This window comes from Cryptotermes secundus, unplaced genomic scaffold (genome assembly GCF_002891405.2).
Source record: "Cryptotermes secundus unplaced genomic scaffold, Csec_1.0 scaffold820, whole genome shotgun sequence".
NCBI classification, from domain to species: domain Eukaryota; kingdom Metazoa; phylum Arthropoda; class Insecta; order Blattodea; family Kalotermitidae; genus Cryptotermes; species Cryptotermes secundus.
Window position 1 is genome coordinate 86288 of NW_019720719.1, and position 18719 is coordinate 105006.

The 18719-nt window shown below is 39.2% G+C and overlaps 1 protein-coding gene across 1 annotated transcript; it reads right to left on the minus strand.

Annotated features, from left to right (window-relative positions):
- Nucleotides 1-1429: 1429 nt before the first annotated feature.
- LOC117282935 (glutamate receptor-like) lies at nt 1430-18281 on the minus strand. The gene is made up of 9 exons (XM_033754584.1): nt 18183-18281; nt 16442-16741; nt 14889-14980; nt 13160-13339; nt 11579-11802; nt 10247-10464; nt 8833-9095; nt 2633-2787; nt 1430-1488 (listed from the first exon to the last, which is right to left on the minus strand). The coding sequence occupies exons 1-9, from the start codon at nt 18279-18281 to the stop codon at nt 1430-1432; spliced, it is 1590 nt and encodes a 529-aa protein (XP_033610475.1).
- Between the last annotated feature and the right edge of the window lie 438 nt (nt 18282-18719).

The window sequence follows — 18719 nt, forward strand, 5'->3', positions numbered from 1 at the left end:
CACCTTCAGAAAAGCTGTCCTCAGAACAAGTCCGTGAAGGTTGTCCCTCCTGTGATAAAAGCTTATGTTCGGGCGGGAGAGGCCGCCATGTGGAGTCCACATTCCGAAAGGATATGTCTGCAGTGGGTATGTGGCTTTAACTCGGTACACTTCGGTGAGGACCACGACGTTGTTTCCTGCCCTCTGAACGACGAGGAATTCGCAGTCGAAAGGAATGTCAATACCAAGAAACAATTCGTCTAGAAGTTCTGTTTCCAGAAACAGCAACCACGTGGCTTCCGACATATGTACCGCTTTGGAAATCTAAACAGAAAAATATAAATTCTAGTTGAAATAACAGAGAAACGGTATATTTTTTATGAATAGGCATTTCATATCATATACAAACATATACCACGTATAGCCTTTGCGTCCAGAGACATCTGCTTGTAACTCAAGAAATTATTTTTGTTGTTTCTGGTGGCTACTTAACCGCCTCTATGGACTAATGCTCAAAGTTCCTGGCTACAGATCCAGAGGTCCAGTGTTCAATTCCCGGCACTACCAGCTTCTCTGAGAAGTAGTGTGTCTGGAACGGGGCCCACTCAGCCTCATGATGATAATTGAGGAGCTATTTCAAGGAAATAGCGGCTGCCGTCTAGAAAACCGAAATTAACAACCGTGGTGATTCGTTGAACAAGAATACGCTGTGCTAATTATGTACTTCGTTGTGATAGAGCAAAGAATTTTAGTGTTGAACGAAATATACGTATGTGTATGTTTGCATGTATGTACCAACTTTAACGGATAGAAGGTGTCGCGTGATCAGCGCAACGGATCCCCACGGCAGATAGTCTCGGTTTTCTAGACCGGAGCCGCTATTTCCTCGAAATAACATTAACTTCGCCGACAAGCGACGGTCGCTCGGTCGGTATAGTTCGCTTGTGGACTACAGATCACGGAGTTTTTTTTGTTTGTATGCATCTATGTATGTATGTACGTAATGAGCACCTCTAGTACTGCATAAGAAGAAGACGTTTATTATGAATATCTTTGCTTCTTTCTAAGTCCGCGATTTGTTGTTTAACTTACCTGAATCAAGGAGTTTCTCGTCATTTTCTCAGCATAAAGAAACACGTATAATGGCTTATTGCGTTGGCAGTCTAACATTGCAAATGACTCTAGGAACATTGGCGTGAAGGATATTAATTCTGAGATGCGTGATTCTATCAGTTGATGTACAATCGCTGTGGATGTCACGTATTGTTGCAGTTCTGTAAACAGTACGTATCGTGATGAAGACAGCATTTCTTAGTGCGAAATGTTTACAATATCGCAAAATATACAATATAGCTCACGCAGTTGCAGGTCTGAAATAGGTTGAGATGTGTACAGCTAAATGCTCTGTAATTGTGCTGGAACGTGCTGCGCTCTGACGGTGAGCCTTGGCTTAGTGGTCAGAACGTCCGATCACTGCAGGTCTGACGACACTTGTTGTTCGGCTTGATTCTGACAGGGGGTTAAGGACTACGTTAATTTCCATCATATCCGGTTGTATTCCTTATTTATAGCGTTTGTTATCACCAATTCTCACAAAATTCTACATAAAATTAACATTCCGTACGCTAAATAAAATCTTAAAGTTTGTGACGATGGCACATTAGTACAAATATTATGCATTTGGCCGTATAGAAAACCGAAATTAACGGCCGCGGGGATTCGTTTCTCTGACCATGCGACACCCTCTATCCGCAAAAGTTGGCACTAACTTCGTCGACAAGCGGCAGTCGCTCGGTCGGTATAGTTCGCTTGCAGACTAAAATCACGGATTATATATTTGGACACTGTCTATCGTCTTGTCTTTATCTAGTAACAGTCCTGTTTATTTTTCAAAACACGACGTTTCGGAGGTTGGATTCTGTCTCCGTCTTCAGGTAAAACCTACTCGGTTGGGCCCAGTCAGTAAAGCTAGTACCTGTCCAGCCTCCGAAACGTTTTGAATAATAAACAGGACTGTTTCTAGATCAAGACAAGACGATGGATAATGTCCAAAAACATATTATTATATTTGTACTAATAGAATATAGTTCTTCCTTACTAGTCGCTTAGATAGTCTCTGCACTTAATAGAACCCGATTTTCCATTATCTTTTCCTAAGAGGCTGCCACTGAACCAAATCCCGAGATAGATTAACCCAATCCATGCGCTTACATCGAATTATGTAAGAGCCATTAATCAAAATTCAGATGCTATTGATGTAGGCTCAGAGAACGGACGCCAGTCACAGCTGATATGGTAAGAGCCTACACGAGACTGCACTCTAAATAAGTAAAGTTTACTTTGGTTTCTAAATAATTAAATTGTGGTTGAAGAGTGAAGAAACATTTATTAATTGTTGCATATCTAACTCTTGTTTCTGCAATTTGTTGTTTACATTTCCTTTAAATGTCATTGCAATAGGAAATTGGTACTTAGTATGTCACAGATACGGACATTTACGATAGAATGGTGAAGAAATATACTTAGGATTTTGAATTTCATTATTGACAAAGGAGTTCTTCAGGAGATAGAAAATGTCCCGAATATATTTAAGAAACTATATTGAAAACAAGATTCTTGTGATATAAATGACTCACGTATTTGTTGAACTTACCATTCACTTTGTCATGAAGTAGAAAGATGCATCCTGATCGAAAATATTGTTTAACAGCTATCACAATATCAACTAAATCATTTACACCGAAGGCTGCACATCCACTTACTGAGAGGATCACCATTAATGTCGCCATGTTGAAACTGTTACGACGCCTGACAAAAACCAAAAGTAGATAAAGTTATATAGTGTTGAATTTTGGGGTCTCAGAACGGCGGCTTTAAAGATTAGTGTCTTCTTAGTGTGACGCCTTATAGTCACATAGATTTTTGCAGATATTTAGGATAAACGTACTGCGTTCATTCCCGGGTCGAACCATATAAACGCAATCCACTGTCGCTACTTGTATCCTGCTTCTTGCAAATTACGTACATGGTTTATCTCTCCACTCTGAAAATGGGCATCGCGTTCCTCCGAAACTTCATTGAATTTCTATGCGTTGTCATTCATAGAAGACAATAATCTCTAAGTCACATTAGTCTGATGACAGAAAGACAATACCATATCTGCATTCTTTTTTTTTATTGCTAGTGGGGTGGGACTAAGTCCCTTGTACTGCGGCCACTTCTGGCCTATTGTACTAGCTCCAGATGATAGGTGAGGGTGATTGTGAAGCAATTGATCAATAAAGATTGGCAGGGGAAACCGAAGTACTCGAGGGAAAAACCTGCCCCAGCGCCACTTTGTCCACCACAAATCCCACTTGACCAGACCCGGGATCGAACTCGTGCCGCCGAGGTTGGAAGCCAGCGACTAACCGCTTGAGCTACGGCGCGGCCCTACCTGCATTCTTACATGGAGCTACTCAAGTTAGTTCACATATCTCTCCCTTTCTTATTCCAGTTTACCAGAACACTATAACATATATATATATGTAGGTAAAAATAAATTATGCATCAAAATTACAATTAATTAATACAAAACATATAGGTGTGTTTACTATTTATCTCGGTACTCATTATGTAATATGTATTTTAATTTTTCATTGGTTCTTACCTTCAGACCGAAAAATAAATATTTATTTCATACAGCCACTATTTTGTAGCATCATATCGTATGCAAGAATTGTCTTATCAAAATTTCCATAGTTTTCTAAAAATCTATTACCATATATAATTATATTAAATGGCATTGGTGTCTCTCCACGTCACAAGTTCATGCGACTGCCATGTTGTTATTGGCCAGCTTAGGAAATTAGAAGTAACAATGTGCCATGATCCATAATGGTATAATATCCATACAAAATTTCGTGAAAATTCATCAGTTGGTTCAAACGTTATAGAGACACACAGAGAGCCTTACGATCTAATATGGCAAACTCTGATACTTGGTAGCCTAAGAATGATATACAATTAAAAATAAATTCGAAGGGAAAGGAATATAGTAATACTAACATAAAAGCAAACAAAAGTATAGAGTAAACTTAAAATAACACAAAACGTACCTCATTTTGGAAAGGCGGATGTCAAAATCAGGAACAGAACTTTATATGAACCGGTGCCCTGTCTAAAGGGAAGCTTAAAATAATGTTCAAAATGTTCCAACGCTAAAATAAAAAAGAGAAGGGAAGGTAGCTATATCCACATATAAAAGACGCATTTCTTTAATAAATAACACATTTTGAGAAATGATATACAAATTTTCTGAATTATTTTGTGATAAATATCACCTTCTAGGAATAGTATCATCCAAAGCCATACTACAATCCCTAAGAATGAGAAAATTGATTATTATGCCCATGCAGTATGTTTGGTCTAGTTTTATTTAATTTACCCTGATCCTGACAGTTATATTAGGAATAAGACTCGTACAATGAAGGCATGACTGATGAGGAGGACTATCAGCCAGTGACACCAGCCTGCAGGACGTACTTCCCGTGTCAATACAAGAGCATTGTGATGGAGATAGACCGCTCGATCGTAGTTTATGGATACCTAGACACTATCTGCTACATATTTTGTTACCTGTTGTACACATATCAGTTCCTTCTGAGCTTCTAATATCCTTTTAAGAACGAAGTTCAATCAATTACATTGTCAGTATTTGATACTTCATGAAGCGGAATAAGCAATTTAAATTCAGAAGTATTTCTTTGAATCATTGCCTCTGTCCCATATAATATATTACTTACTTACTTACTTACTTACTCATGGAGCTGAGCCCTTCTTGAGGAGCCGCCAATTCTGCAGCTACTCAAGAATTTCCCAGCATGTTATGGAACCCGAAGGTTCATCACCGTGTTCACAAGAGCCATCCACTGGTCCCTATCCTGAGCCAGATCTATCCAATCCATACCATCCCATCCTATCTTTCTAAAATCCATTCTAATATTGTCCACCCACCTACGCCTTGGTCTTCCCTGTGGTCTCTTTCCTTCTGGCTTTCCCACCAATATCTTATACGCATTCTTCGTCTCCCCCATTCTTGCTACATGACCTGCCCACCTCAATCTTCTTGACTTAGTCATTCTAATTATACTTGGAGAAGAGTACAAGGTATGAGGCCCCTCATTATGCAGTTTTCTCCAACCTCCTGTGACTTCATCTCTCTTTGGTCCAAATATTCTCCTCAACACCCTGTTCTCAAACACCCTCAGTCTATATTCTTCTCTTAATGTCAGAGATCAGTTTCACACCCATACAGAACCACAGGCAGAATTATAGTTTTTATATTCTATTTTTTATGTTTTTGGACAACAGACGAGAAGACAAAAGGTTCTGGACTGAATGGTAGCAAGCATTACCCGAGTTGAATCGCCTCTTAATTTCCTCCTGAATCAGGTTTCGATCTGTTATCGTTGTTCCCAAATATCTGAACTGTACCACATTTTCAAAACATCTGTTTCCTATCTTTATGTCATGATTTTGCCCTGCATTTTGGTGACGAGACAGTAACATATACTTAGTTTTCTCTGTGTTTACGTCTAGACCAACCTCTTTACTTGCGTCAATTAAAGTTTGTGTGTTTTCCTTTATGGCATCTATATTATCACCCAGTAGATTCACATCATCGTCGTAGACCAACAGCTGATATGTTCCGTTTAGTTTCAGTAATATATTACATGTTCGTATTTATGATGAATAACTGAAGCATAACAAAATTGTATTTAAGCATCCTGTTGCATTTCTATAACATTAACATAGAATATATATGTTACAGTTCTGCCAACAATGCAACCACTACACAATCACCTACGCTTACTAAATACATACAATCTTTGAAACCTCATACAAAGTAGTCGCATTGATGACGGAACTGTAATATAAATAGTCTATGTGAATGAAACATAAACATTAGGAAGACCAAGACGTAGATGGGTGAAGAGTACTAAAATGGTTTTCAGAGAGACAGGATAAAGACCAGTGGAGGGCTCTTGTGAACAGGGTAATGAACATTCGGGTTGCATAAAATACTGGGAAGTTCTTGATTAGCTGCATAATTGGCAATAAAACAGAGATTATGAATACATGGAAAGAATATTTGAACAATTATTAAATCAAAATCAGAACATGAAAGATAACGAGGACAATGAAGAAGAAAATACACACGAAGGAGAAGGGGAAGAGGAAGAGATAATAGAGCCTCCAACAAAGGAAGAAATGGAAGATGCATTAAAGGAACAAAAACTAAATAACGCACCAGGAGGAGATAACATACCAGCAGAATTATTGAAGGCAGGAGGACAAGAAGGAATAATAGCACTCCACAGAATTATAAATAAAGTGTGGGAAGAAGAAAAGATACCAGAAGATTGGGGAAAGAGCATTATATGTCCCATATTTAAAAAAGGCGATAAATTAACATGTAGTAACTATAGAGGTATATCATTACTACCGACAGCATATAAAATTGTAACAAGGATACTAAAAAAGAGACTGGATCCATATATAGAAAAAATAATAGGAGAATATCAATCAGCATTTCGACCCAATAGGTCAACAATAGACAATTTATTCACCCTGAGACAGATAACGGAGAAATGCTGGGAATTTAATACAGATATTTACCTATGCTTCACAGATTTTAAACAAGCATATGATACAATAATAAGGAAGAAATTAAGGATGATTATGCCCATTTTTGGTATTCAAATAAAACTAAGTAAAATAATTAACTTAACCATGACAGAAACAATCAATCAAGTTAAAATCCAGAACCAGTTAACGGAATGCTTTAAGACAAATGAAGGATTAAAACAGGGAGACAGTTTGGCATCATCACTCTTTACTTTGGTACTGGAATATATAGTTAGGAAATGTAATGTGGACACAAGGAACACAATAGTGTATAAACAAACGCAAATAATAGCGTATACGGATGATATTATTATAGTATCGAGATCCCTAGGAGCAATGAAGGAGACATATAAAGAAATAAAAGCCATAGCAAAAACAACTGGCTTAGAGGTGAATGCAAATAAAACTAAAATGCTGATACAGTCCAGAAGGAATCCAAGGCAAACTGGATAAATTAACACCGAAGGAGACGGGACAGAAATAGTTGAAGACTTCATATATTTAGGAACGAAATTCCACAAAGATGGAGAGGAAAATCATGAAAGAACAATAAGAATAAAACTAGCGAATAATGCATATTTCTCGTTACTCTCAGTTTTTAGATCAAAAGATATACACCGAGCTATTAAAACAAAGGTATATAAAATGATAAGACCGGTGCTTTATTATGGATGTGAGGGTTGGACGCTAAACAAGGAAGAGGAATCAGTCATCAATTCATTCGAGAGGAAAATCCTAAGACGAATTTATGGACCAATAAAAGAGAATGGCATATGGAGAATAAGATATAAAAAAGAGTTATACAAATTATATAAGGAGCAAGAGATCTCAGTGACGATAAAGCTAAAAAGATTGCAATGGGCTGGGCATGTACAGAGAATGGATAAGGAGCGTATTATATAGTACAATAGGCGGCAGGAGACATGCTGGGAAACCAAGAATTCGATGGATTGATGCGGTGGAAGGAGATGCGAAGAAGTGAATGGGTGTAAGGAACTGGGAGAGAGCAGCGCAGGGCAGAGAGGACTGGAGAGGCTTGATAAAGGGGGCCAAGGCCCGACATCGGGCTGTTACGCCGTAGAAGAAGAAGAAGAAGAAGCTGCATTATTGGCGGCTTCTCAGAAAGTGCTAGCTCCATAAAGTTAGTTAATTGAGAATTGTTTAAATTGTATGAAAGTAAAGGACGTAATTAAATTGTAGCTCATAAAATATCTTCCAATATTAATCATATTCAATTTTTTTAACTGACCAAATTTTATTCTTGTTTTGAGCTTCTCATCTTCTGAAATGATTGACATGCCCCAAATGTCACATTTTGGGAACATTTGAATATATTTTTATTTCGAGTTGCTTCCAAAATTTAAAGCAATTTAATTGTTTTTAATGCTGAAAATACTGACATTTCCGTTCTTACCAAGTTACTGCAGTTTGACATTTCGAAATTTCCTAAGTTTTGATTTCTTGAAAATATTCCCAGTTTCGCGACATTTCTGCCTTAATACTAGGTATAAATTTTCATAAAATAATTACAAATCTGAATTTCTCATTATTGTCCTGAACTTCCTTTCGTTTTGCTTCTTTCTGCTTTCTCAATTTTTCGTTCTTTCGAACACATAAAATTGTTCATGAAACATTCTGTCTTCTGGGACATAACTCGATGTAGTCCATTGAAATTCAACAGACTTTCCGAAGGAACATGTCGTCTCGATCTTAAGGGTCGAAGATTAAGCCAAAGAAGAGACCAGCGTGATGCAGTTAGAAATCGGAAGTCTATCACCGAGACTGTAGACTGTAAACTGCTATTTCAGTGCAGAATATAAGTGTCGCAGAGCGGCACTGTGTGCCCCATATTTACAAGCGATAAGTATTGATAGGGATAGCATGATTCCAGTCAACAAGATCATGAAAAGCGGAGCTGTATCGTGTAGATCGACAAACAATTTGGACTCCTCTTTTGCGTACCCTAACTTGAGGGCGAAATGCTTGTAAATTCCCTGGAGAATCCCAGCGCGCCGCATTGTCTGCAGTCTGTAACAGTTGGAAAGTAAGACGTTACGTAAGTTTTACAATGAAGTTTAAGCTTTACCTCTGGACGAGTGAGAAAGAAATATCGCATGTGGAAGGATAATTCATAGTTTCTTTCCATCAGTCTTGTAGAACTGTACTGGTTTTAAAGACACTTACTTGTAGTTCAAGAGCCCTAGATAAGGGCTTTTCTTTTCTATGACGATGGCTATGAATCCAGGGAATAAGGCCCGAGGAATCATTGATACACTGCAGTTTGGCCTATATCCTTCCTTTAGCAGATTGTAATCGGTCGTCACGTGAGCATATTTCTTATCGTAACAGAGTTGCTGTAATCCATCTATGTCGGTGTTGCTAAGCGTGTTCTCATGTGGAGCGATAAGTCTTTCATAGATATTTTGGAGAAGTTTCACTCCGGATTTCTGAAAAACACAATTCGTTATGTCTCAAAACCACAGTCTCTTTTGCAACATGAGGATCAGTTTTCTCCCTACTTGGTACACCTGCCTTGAAAGGTTTATATTTAGGCAGCAGGAGTCGGGATAGCTCAGTCAGTATACCGACGGACAACGGGCTGGACTGCCAAGGTTTGATTTCCGGCTTTGGGGCTCACCCAGCGCTCTATCCAGGGAGTACCGTCGGCTCTTTTCCCGGGAGTGAAGCCACAGGGGCCTTTCTCACCTGAAGATTTTGAAACTGCACTATTCCACAACGGCTCTTCAGCATTCCGATCACATGCCAGAAGCGCTCAGTGATACCTGCAGCAATCCAGGCGCGACCTGTAGATTTATAAAAAGCTGCACGTATTATTTGGCTATTATCAGTCGCTATGCAGACCTCTGCGGCTTCTATTGAAACAAAGGGAGATAAGTCTACATGGTTTTCTAACTACATTAATTATAAAATGATTTTGTTGGACATTTTCTGTTGCCTTGATTATAATAAAATTGTATTACACTTATTTATATATGTTCTCTATAGCTTCCTTCACTGCCCAGTGATGGAGACTAGCTCTAACGGGTCAAATTGAGTATGATTACCTCCAGTGTTTCACCTGATGACGGAAGCAGATACAGGTTCCGAAATATCGAATAATTTTAGCTGTACCTAAGCCAGTGAGGAGCTGGGATAGCCCAATCGGTATAGCGACTGACTACAGGCTGGACGACCGAGGAGTAGGAGTTCGAGTCCCGGTACGATTAAACATTTTCTCTTTTCCACGCCGTCCAGGCCAGCACTGGGGTCTACCTAACCTCCTATACAACGGACACTGGGAGTAAAGCTGACAACTAACCTCCAACTAGTACCGAGGTCAAAAAGATGTGGATATCCACTCCCTCATACGTCTTCATGATGTAGTGCTTAATTAGTTAATCAAAGGGACAAATTTACCTTTCATACGTAAGCCAGTGGACAATGTCAAACACAATAACTGCATAGCTACCAGCAGATCATTGTCAAAAGTACTTAGTTGATCAACTAGGGCGTTCGGTACCTAATCATTGTGTATTATAATCCACAGTTTCTGCGTTCCTGAACTGTATCAGACCTACAGAACAGTAGAATAGCTCACTTTGAAGTAATCCATTGTCGAAGAATTTCTAACCATCCCCAGCTTATACGACCCATCCTCTAGGAGTTCTTCGAAACTGGTAAAGGGCAGCACAGGATCTTGCAAAGTCAGGTCAGTGATGAAAGCTGCAGAGTAGTAAGAGAGCAATAGGTAGGATGTGACATACATCGCCACGAACGTCAGACGCATTGAACTTGTTCTGGGAGAGACGCTGTCGGCTGTGGGCAGAGAAAACACAGAGCCAGAAGGCTGTAAACCTTACAAGGTATATTTTTGGACGGGGAGATTTTTCATGTGGAAAAGTCTGTTCTCATATATACAGTAAGATAATGAATGATGTTATCCTACAGGCCTACATAAGTTACTATCCTAATTATTTTTTTATTTATTTCTTTTTAATACTTTTATTTGGGATCTCTTAATTCTTTACGATATATCTTTGTACAACGAGCTTGAACTAACCAACGACTGTATATGCTGCGTCTTGTTGACTACAATATTCGAACAGAATTAAACTCAGTCATTTTAAGAAATTTAATGAGAGTTGCTGGATGAAAAAATTAGGAAAAGAAGAAATGAAAGTTTGTGATGACAATATTTAGATTTTTCTAATTTTATGTGTTCAGATCTTTCAGGAAACAAGCATTCATTCAGTTCATTCAGTTATTTATATTCCTGTTGCTTCCTCTGGAGCATAGGTCATCCGTGAAACTCTTTGTTTCACTTCTGTTTCTTAATCTTTTACACAGTCAATAGTACTCCTTGGACGAGTGATTAGCCCGTCGCAAGGTCGCTACCTACTCAGGACAACACAAACACAGGATAAACGTAGGCAGGACATCAATGCCTCGAGTGGGATTCGAATCCACGATCCTAGTGTTCGAGCGAGATTCATTCTGTTAAAGTTGGGAGATCTCACACTGAGGTGGCTTTGAGATGTAAAGAATGATTTACAGGTATGAAAATGAAGAGGTGGTGATGAAAGGTAAATAATAAAATCGAAAAATAATATGTCGCAAAAGAGGTCAAGGTTCCTGAATGAACAAGACACCACAAAACACACAGCAAGAAAGAACACAACGCACCAACTCCAACACACAAAAACATCAAATGGACCTGCATATATATTAACAACAGAAGATAGAAATTTTCTCCTCAAAAAGATTTTTAACACCTGATTGTGGCCATATTGGCCGAAAAATATAGTGAACTTTTAAACCTTTAAAACTTTTAAAGTTAACAAGCTATATGGTACTTGATGTTGCATGTAAGACTGTGAATAAAAGACTCTAAATTAAACCATGTGTCTTTAATAATGGGTAAAACTGGTACCTGTCTGGCAGAATGCACCAATGACAATTAGCGTGGCTTTCATGAGACTGTAATCCCCCTCAACTCGAAGCCCATGACGAAGATGCAATAGGTTTATCGATGCAAGGCTGACAGCAAGTAGTGCCATAGTGACACTTACAGCAACCCAAAGTCTCAGAGAAAATGATTGAAACATATTCCATTTGAAGTCATAGGTGCTAGGTGTCTTAATTATCGTTTGAAATCTGTAAGATACAATCATTCTGTAAATATACTAAGACATGAAACATTTTCATCTTTAATAAACTACAGCATCATAATAATTTGCTACTAATTTAACGAAGCAAAGAAATATTTGTAACCTTAAACAACAAGAGGTGTTACTTTGAACTGTTCTTAAAACTTTAATTCTGCAGTTCTCCAGAAATATATTTTAAATTCCTGCTTTAAAATCATTGGGGGTTCACATTCTTAACGAACCGCCTGAGGGTTCAAAGAGGATGGGGGACAATAGAGTGATATAATGGGAATATAACATGAGTTAAGTCGATTAGTAGTTTCCATGTACAATTTTCAGTTAATGCTTCTTAACATCCCTTACAGCTCCTTAAAGCTTCTGCTTAAGAGAACAATTGGCTCAGGAGGAACACTTAAGACTTATGTTCCTCAGCTCTAACGTTCCAATATCAGCCAGAGCACTGACTATCCTCTCTGAGGCTCATCGTAGCTTTCTTCAGTCCCTCCAGACGAATGACAGATTATTGCCTTAAACTAGGTCACGAATGCACATTTCTTGAAATCGATCGTGTTCTGTATTGTTACATAATGCCTGAACGCCGGAATAGTTCATTGCTAGGCAGTGACTCAGTAAACAGATTCCTGCGGAAATGAACACGCGCGCAACAGTAGAAGAGCGGTGTTTTCTATGTGGCCCGTGCCGCAACTGTTGCTATGCAGATGCTCGGTAAACACCTTCCTCAACAATAGAAAGGCCTAGTTTTCTGCGTAGTCCTTGCCGAGGGATTATAAAAAGGATTAAGAAAATTGTTTGAGTTAGTTGAATTTCGAGACGGCAGCCTGCCATAATTTGTGCTTGGGAGCAGAATAATTGAACTGAGAAATTGAGGCATCAGAATTATTGAGTGCAATTAAGCTGAAAGTCTGACTGTAACGAGAAGACTTCATGTACGATATTTGGAGTGTATAATTCAGTGAGACTCTTATAGTTCCTGTGTTAAAATCCGTTGCCAAGAAACGGATAGTGGTGACTGTAATAGACTAAGGACACTAGTGTTGGCAGCAGTGAAATGTGAAGTGCGTACATTAGCGGTAGGGCTGTATTACTTGTAGTTACGAGTTGAGTGTGTAAAGTGAGTGCAATAGATTCAATCATCCAATCCATACCCCGTCTAATAGTCAAGTACCCATAAATCGTGACAGTATGAAACCCTTCGACGCATTATAACTTGATTTCCTCACAGTACGGTTAAATAAATAAGTAACTACAATAGCACAAAGGAACGCAGCCGTGCACACCCTCCCCGAGAGAAGCTCGAATGCCCCCTTGACCCCATTCCTAAGCAATCCGCACTGCGCAGTTACCTCACTTGCAGTACTGGAACCGAGAAATCCACTACATCCAACCTCCTGGCTGTCATGGAGAATACCACATTGCTCACTTCCGCTTCTCTCCTCTGGAACAGCCCAAAAACTCCGGTCCAAGTGCCGTTGGGCGCTCTTTCCCCTCCGGCGTTCTCATCCGTGGGGAAATGATATTCAGTGCTGCACAGACAGAAATACCTCTAGCTCAGGCTGATATTGCGACATTTAGGCGGAACTCCAGCGCAATGAACCCTACGTGTTCCTAAAGCCTTCCTCAGGAACGTAAACTGCAGAGTAATGTTCTACGGCATTACCCAAACAACACCAATCTTATGAAGAAAGTCGTCTTCTGGGATCTGGCGCCGTGTATTCTTGGTTTTAACCGACGTTTCGGAGGAACGTATCGCCTCCACCTTCAGGGCAGGTGAATCGCTGTAGCTACTGCTCTTTGTATTCGCATCGCGATTTACCTACCATGAAGATGGAGGTGATACGTTCCTCCGAAACGTCGGTTAAAACCAAGAATACACGGCGCCAGATCCCAGAAGACGACTTTCTTCATNTGAGTAAGAGAATATTCTCTTCTCCACAGCGTCCACTCCGGCTCCGGAATCCTACCCATTTCCTGGGGTTTAAGGCGGCCTTAACATGAAGGTCATAACTTACCTCCTAGAGTTGAAACTAAGAACGCGTCTTAACGGTGTGATGCTTAATTATACACAGGAAGTACTTATTTTTTTATTTTTTTTAATTCGCTGATTGGGGGGGGGGGGGGAGTNGTCCAACTGGGTCCACTCGGCACGCCGGCCACTGATTGGCCTATTGTAACCTGCCCCGGGTGATTATGATGATGGAGAATTTGGTGGAATGAAGAGTGGCAGGGGAAACCGAAGTACTCGGAGAAAACCCCTCCTCAGCGCCGTCCACGATAAATCCCACCTGACCAGACCCGGGATCGAACAACATTTAGGACATGTCATATCGCGGCCTTTTTTGCTTTCATACCGTGATAGGTTGCAGATAAATACCAAGGTATCAAGGGAATACAGGAACTTCATCTTCAGGGCCGAACTATCCACCCACAGATGATGACGGTTACCGTCGCACAAAGCTTACTCCATGATACAGGGGCAGCTCTACTATATATTCAGATCACTAACTGACATCGGCTTAGAAAACAGGAATAGACTTTATAAGATTATCCGCGTGAAAATTTGCAGGATACAACGGCCCAGAAGGCCACAGCACAAAATTACAGCCGTGAAAACTTAAATATTGAGATATTATAAAAAATTTGTTCAGACACTGGAATTCTTACTGCGTACTGTAAATGTATTACTTACGGTCCATCATAGAAATCTCACCATTCGCATCAGAAGCTGTCTAAAACAAATTTGGCAATGAAAACTTATTTCTTCATGAAGAGCCCCAAGGGTAATTCTTGTCAGACAATCGCTGAACTTCTAATTTTCCATGGGAAATAATTTCCATTTTCATTTATTAGTCTTAAATGCTACCAGTTGTTTGTTTCCTCTATTTTATAATTTACCGTGGGGCAGATGTTGCATGACGATTATAAATGGATTCCCTCAACACAAATTGCACCCATTTCTTTATTCAAATAAAATATATTTATTTACATTAAAAAAGAAAAGTATAATTAATATTGCATTTTTAAATAAAGCGTTAAATGAATAATTCTTAATATCTGCTGCTATTAATTTCTTACGTGAAGTTCATCTCTTTTTCCAGAAGATGCCATAATTCTCCGAGAAAACCAGAAGGACCTTTCAGTTCTTGCAAATCAGCATTGCTTCGTGGCTGAAAAAAGTTATAAAGGCTAAAATTTTAGAAGTTCTAGAGCATAAGATACATCATGTTTTATAGCAGGTAACATCTCACATCAACCACGGGCTTTTGCCGATGTTTCTTGCTTAGTAATAGACTATAGACTATAAACGAGTCCTCCAGAATACTCTTCTTTTTAAAGTTCATTGTTACCTTTCAGTTAATTGCAGTGCATGGCAGTAATGTGCTGTCGGCTTCCGCCAGCACAGTCACTATTCGTCAGTTCTTCCCTTATCTCCTGATTTCGTATTATATATCATATTTCATTCGCCCCTATGTAACTCCAAACAGTGTCTTATAACTAAGAACCATTTATTTATCACAGATATTCTCCTCCCATTTGCTTATTCTTCTTTGGTCTTGTTTCTGAGACAGAATCATAACTGTATATCCCCCTAAAATATGTTTTTGACAAGTATAATATTACCTATTGATTTACATGGGTATGAAAATAGGTCTGCCACTGTCAGAAAATAAGATAGGCCGACAAAAATGGTATTGAGAGCAATATTTAGATCTAATATAGAGGAAAACACAGGCAGGTGGAAAAATATTACTGATAAAATTCTTCAAGATTTTTTAACTCGAAATGAAATATAGTTATGGTTACCAAATTTAGGATGACGTAACGGATGGGGCATTCATCAATCACGAGAGAGAATGAGAACCTCAAGAAATGTGGCCAATTAGAGAACTGGCGTGGACATTGATAGTATTAAAATTGATTTGAAATAACTAGGGTATGATTGTGTGGGCTGGATTCATGTAACTCGCTATAGGGTTGGGTTTCTGAACATAAGCCGAATTCTCGCGATCGTCAAATTTCGGCGGTATTTCTTAAATACATGAAGGCTCATCTGCTTCTCAATGAAGACGCTGCTTCGTAGAATTAGTTGTTAAAACTTCTATATTTATGTAATGCCGGGTGTTCTAATTGATAAATTGTTAATTGGAGTAATTAGTACCCATCCCTAATCGTAAATTCCTCCTACTAGAGTTATAGCTGTTCCTAGACAGTAGTTAGCAGATGTTGCAACAAATTAGACGGCCAGGCGTGTGAACACAAAGTTAGAATACACAGTGTAACAGAATGCTACAGTATAATATCAGTTATTAGTAACTATTAAAATGTCGCTTTCTCGTTTAAGTGTACAGCTGAATGAGTAATTAGCAAATCACATTTTGTCTCAGGAGCGTAATTTTGGATGTTACTACGAAGAACAGCATGCCAAATAAAGTGGATTGTTTTAATGCCCTGGATAAACATTTGTTCCAAATCAGACAGCTATGATTGGTTTCTGTTGAGATTGAGAATACGTGATAAGACTTCATCATGCGTCAAACTATATTCACAAATAATAAGTATATCACAGAAGAATAGTTACAGACTAGTATAATTTCGTGCTTGAGTGTATGAGCGACAGACACACACACCTTCAGAAAAGCTGTCCTCAGAACAAGTCCGTGAAGGTTGTCCCTCCTCTGATAAAAGCTTAAGTTCGGGCGGGAGAGGCCGCCACGTGGAGTCCACGTTCCGAAAGGATATGTCTGCAGTGGGTATGTGGCTTTAACTCGGTACACTTCGGTGAGGACCACGACGTTGTTTCCTGCCCTCTGAACGACGAGGAATTCGCAGTCGAAAGGAATGTCAATACCAAGAAACAATTCGTCTAGAAGTTCTGTTTCCAGAAACAGCAACCACGTGGCCTCCGACATGTGTACCGCTTTGGAAATCTAAACAGAAAATTGTAGTTAGTATAGTTGCTATTAGTTATAATAAAACGATATATTTGTATGTAAATAAGGATTCCTTGACATATATAGCTTTTTATTATTATTCTTAGTCGGGTGAGACTGAGTCTGTTTGGTACTGACCACTAATGGCCTACTGTACCAGCCCCAGATGATAGGTGACGGTGATTGTGGAGCAATTGGTGGAATGAAGATTGGCAGGGGAAACCGATGTACTCGGAGAAAAGCTGTCCAGTGTCACTTTGTCCACCACAAATTCCACTTGACCAGAACCGGGGTCGAACCCGGGCCCCCGTGGTGGGAAGCCAGCGACTAACCGCTTGAGCTATGGCATGGCCTACATACATAGCTTAGTTTATGTACAAGTATATTGACCCTACATATACCGTATATATATTGTAACGTGTCGGCAAACCAGAGGAGTAACTTCTATGGAAACGCCAGAACAGACCGTTGCATAAGAAGTAACAATAGCGATACTGTAATTCCAACAGTGAGCTGTTGTATCGAGAACATCGAATCTCCACGGTAACGACAAACAAAGCAACATCTCCATGGTTATAACAGAAGGTTCATTTGCCCAGCAGCGGCGAGGGGATAAATAGGCCAGCTTCGATGAGAAGCCTTCAGTCTCGGAATAGTCTTCGAAGAAGAAGGCTTCGGATCGCCCGTCTAAGAAGTCAGTTTGGAATATCCGTCTGAGTCCAGTATCGCCGGGATATTGTAAGCAGTGCTGGTAACGCTGCAAGTGCAAATGATTGTAATGTGTGTAAAGCGTGAGCGAACGAAATAAATTCGCTATATCAAAGGACGGCGTGAACTTATTTGTAGCGTGACACACGAAACACGCTACAATATATATATATATACTCTTTTCAGTCTATTGTTCTATTGCAAGCACAAAATTACTGAAATCGTGTTAATGCCATTTTTGTCTAAGCACTACACTAATAATATGAAAGTTTCGACGTTATATATTATCGGCACTAAGAGCGTCGTTAAATAAGAAACATTAAAATTAAAATATGTATTTCTAAGAATCAAGTAAAGTCTGTTTATATATGTTTTCATATGATTCTTTCCAGATATTTAACTATGAACGCCCTCAGGTACATATATTACTTTTATGCGTAAAATAAATTATTTCAGTTATAATTTTATTAAAACACTGAACTAGTTTCTGGTTTGTTAAACCCGTAGCTCCTTTACAACTGTGCATTTGAAAATAAATTTCCTTTTCAATTCTCACAAAATGTCTTAACCAGAATGCAGTGTGAGAATTATACCACTTTTTCTCCCAGTGGAAGGAGTTCTGAACGTGTTAAAGCAAAATGTATATATGTATTGAGTACCTCCAGTGCTATATAGCAAGAGAACCCTTATTATGAGCATGTTTGCTTCATTTCGAAGTTTTCATACTTACCTCTATCAACGAATTTCTTGTCATTTTCTCAGAATAGGGAAACACGTATAATGGCTTATTGCGTTGGCAGTGGAGCGTTTCAAGTGAATTCATCAACATCGGGGCGAACAAGATAACTATTGACACCTGACATTTCATCAGTTGACGTGCAATCGCTGTGGATGTCACGTACTGTTGCAGTTCTGTAAGAAGTATCGTGATGAAAACAGAATTTCTTAGAGCAAAACGCTTACAACATCACAAAATATTGAAGATTATTCATGCATTTGTAGGTCTGAAATTAAGATTAAATGTCTGCTCCTAAATTCTCTTTAATCCAACACATCTAACGACACTAACTTCTCGGGGGGGTTCTGACTGGGGGTTAAGAGATAATGTAGACCGAAGCATTATCGTGGAAATCACGACCTCCCAAGTGTTGCTTCACAGGTCTTAACAAAACGAAGCCCTGCGGGGCAAAATCAGAACTATGGGGCGGAAGATCCTTAAGTTCCCACCTACCGTATTTACGCGTGTATAGGCCGCAGCACAATTTTC

Excerpts from the sequence above, each read along its gene's own strand:
- LOC117282935 (XM_033754584.1), bottom strand. The coding sequence starts at position 18,281 with ATGTTGATGAATTCACTTGAAACGCTCCACTGCCAACGCAATAAGCCA. Across the intron at positions 16,742-18,182 it reads CAAGAAATTCGTTGATAGAG|ATTTCCAAAGCGGTACACAT; the intron begins GTAAGTATGAAA and ends TTTTCTGTTTAG. Across the intron at positions 1,489-2,632 it reads ACTTCATGACAAAGTGAATG|AATCAAGCCGAACAACAAGT; the intron begins GTAAGTTCAACA and ends ACCCCCTGTCAG.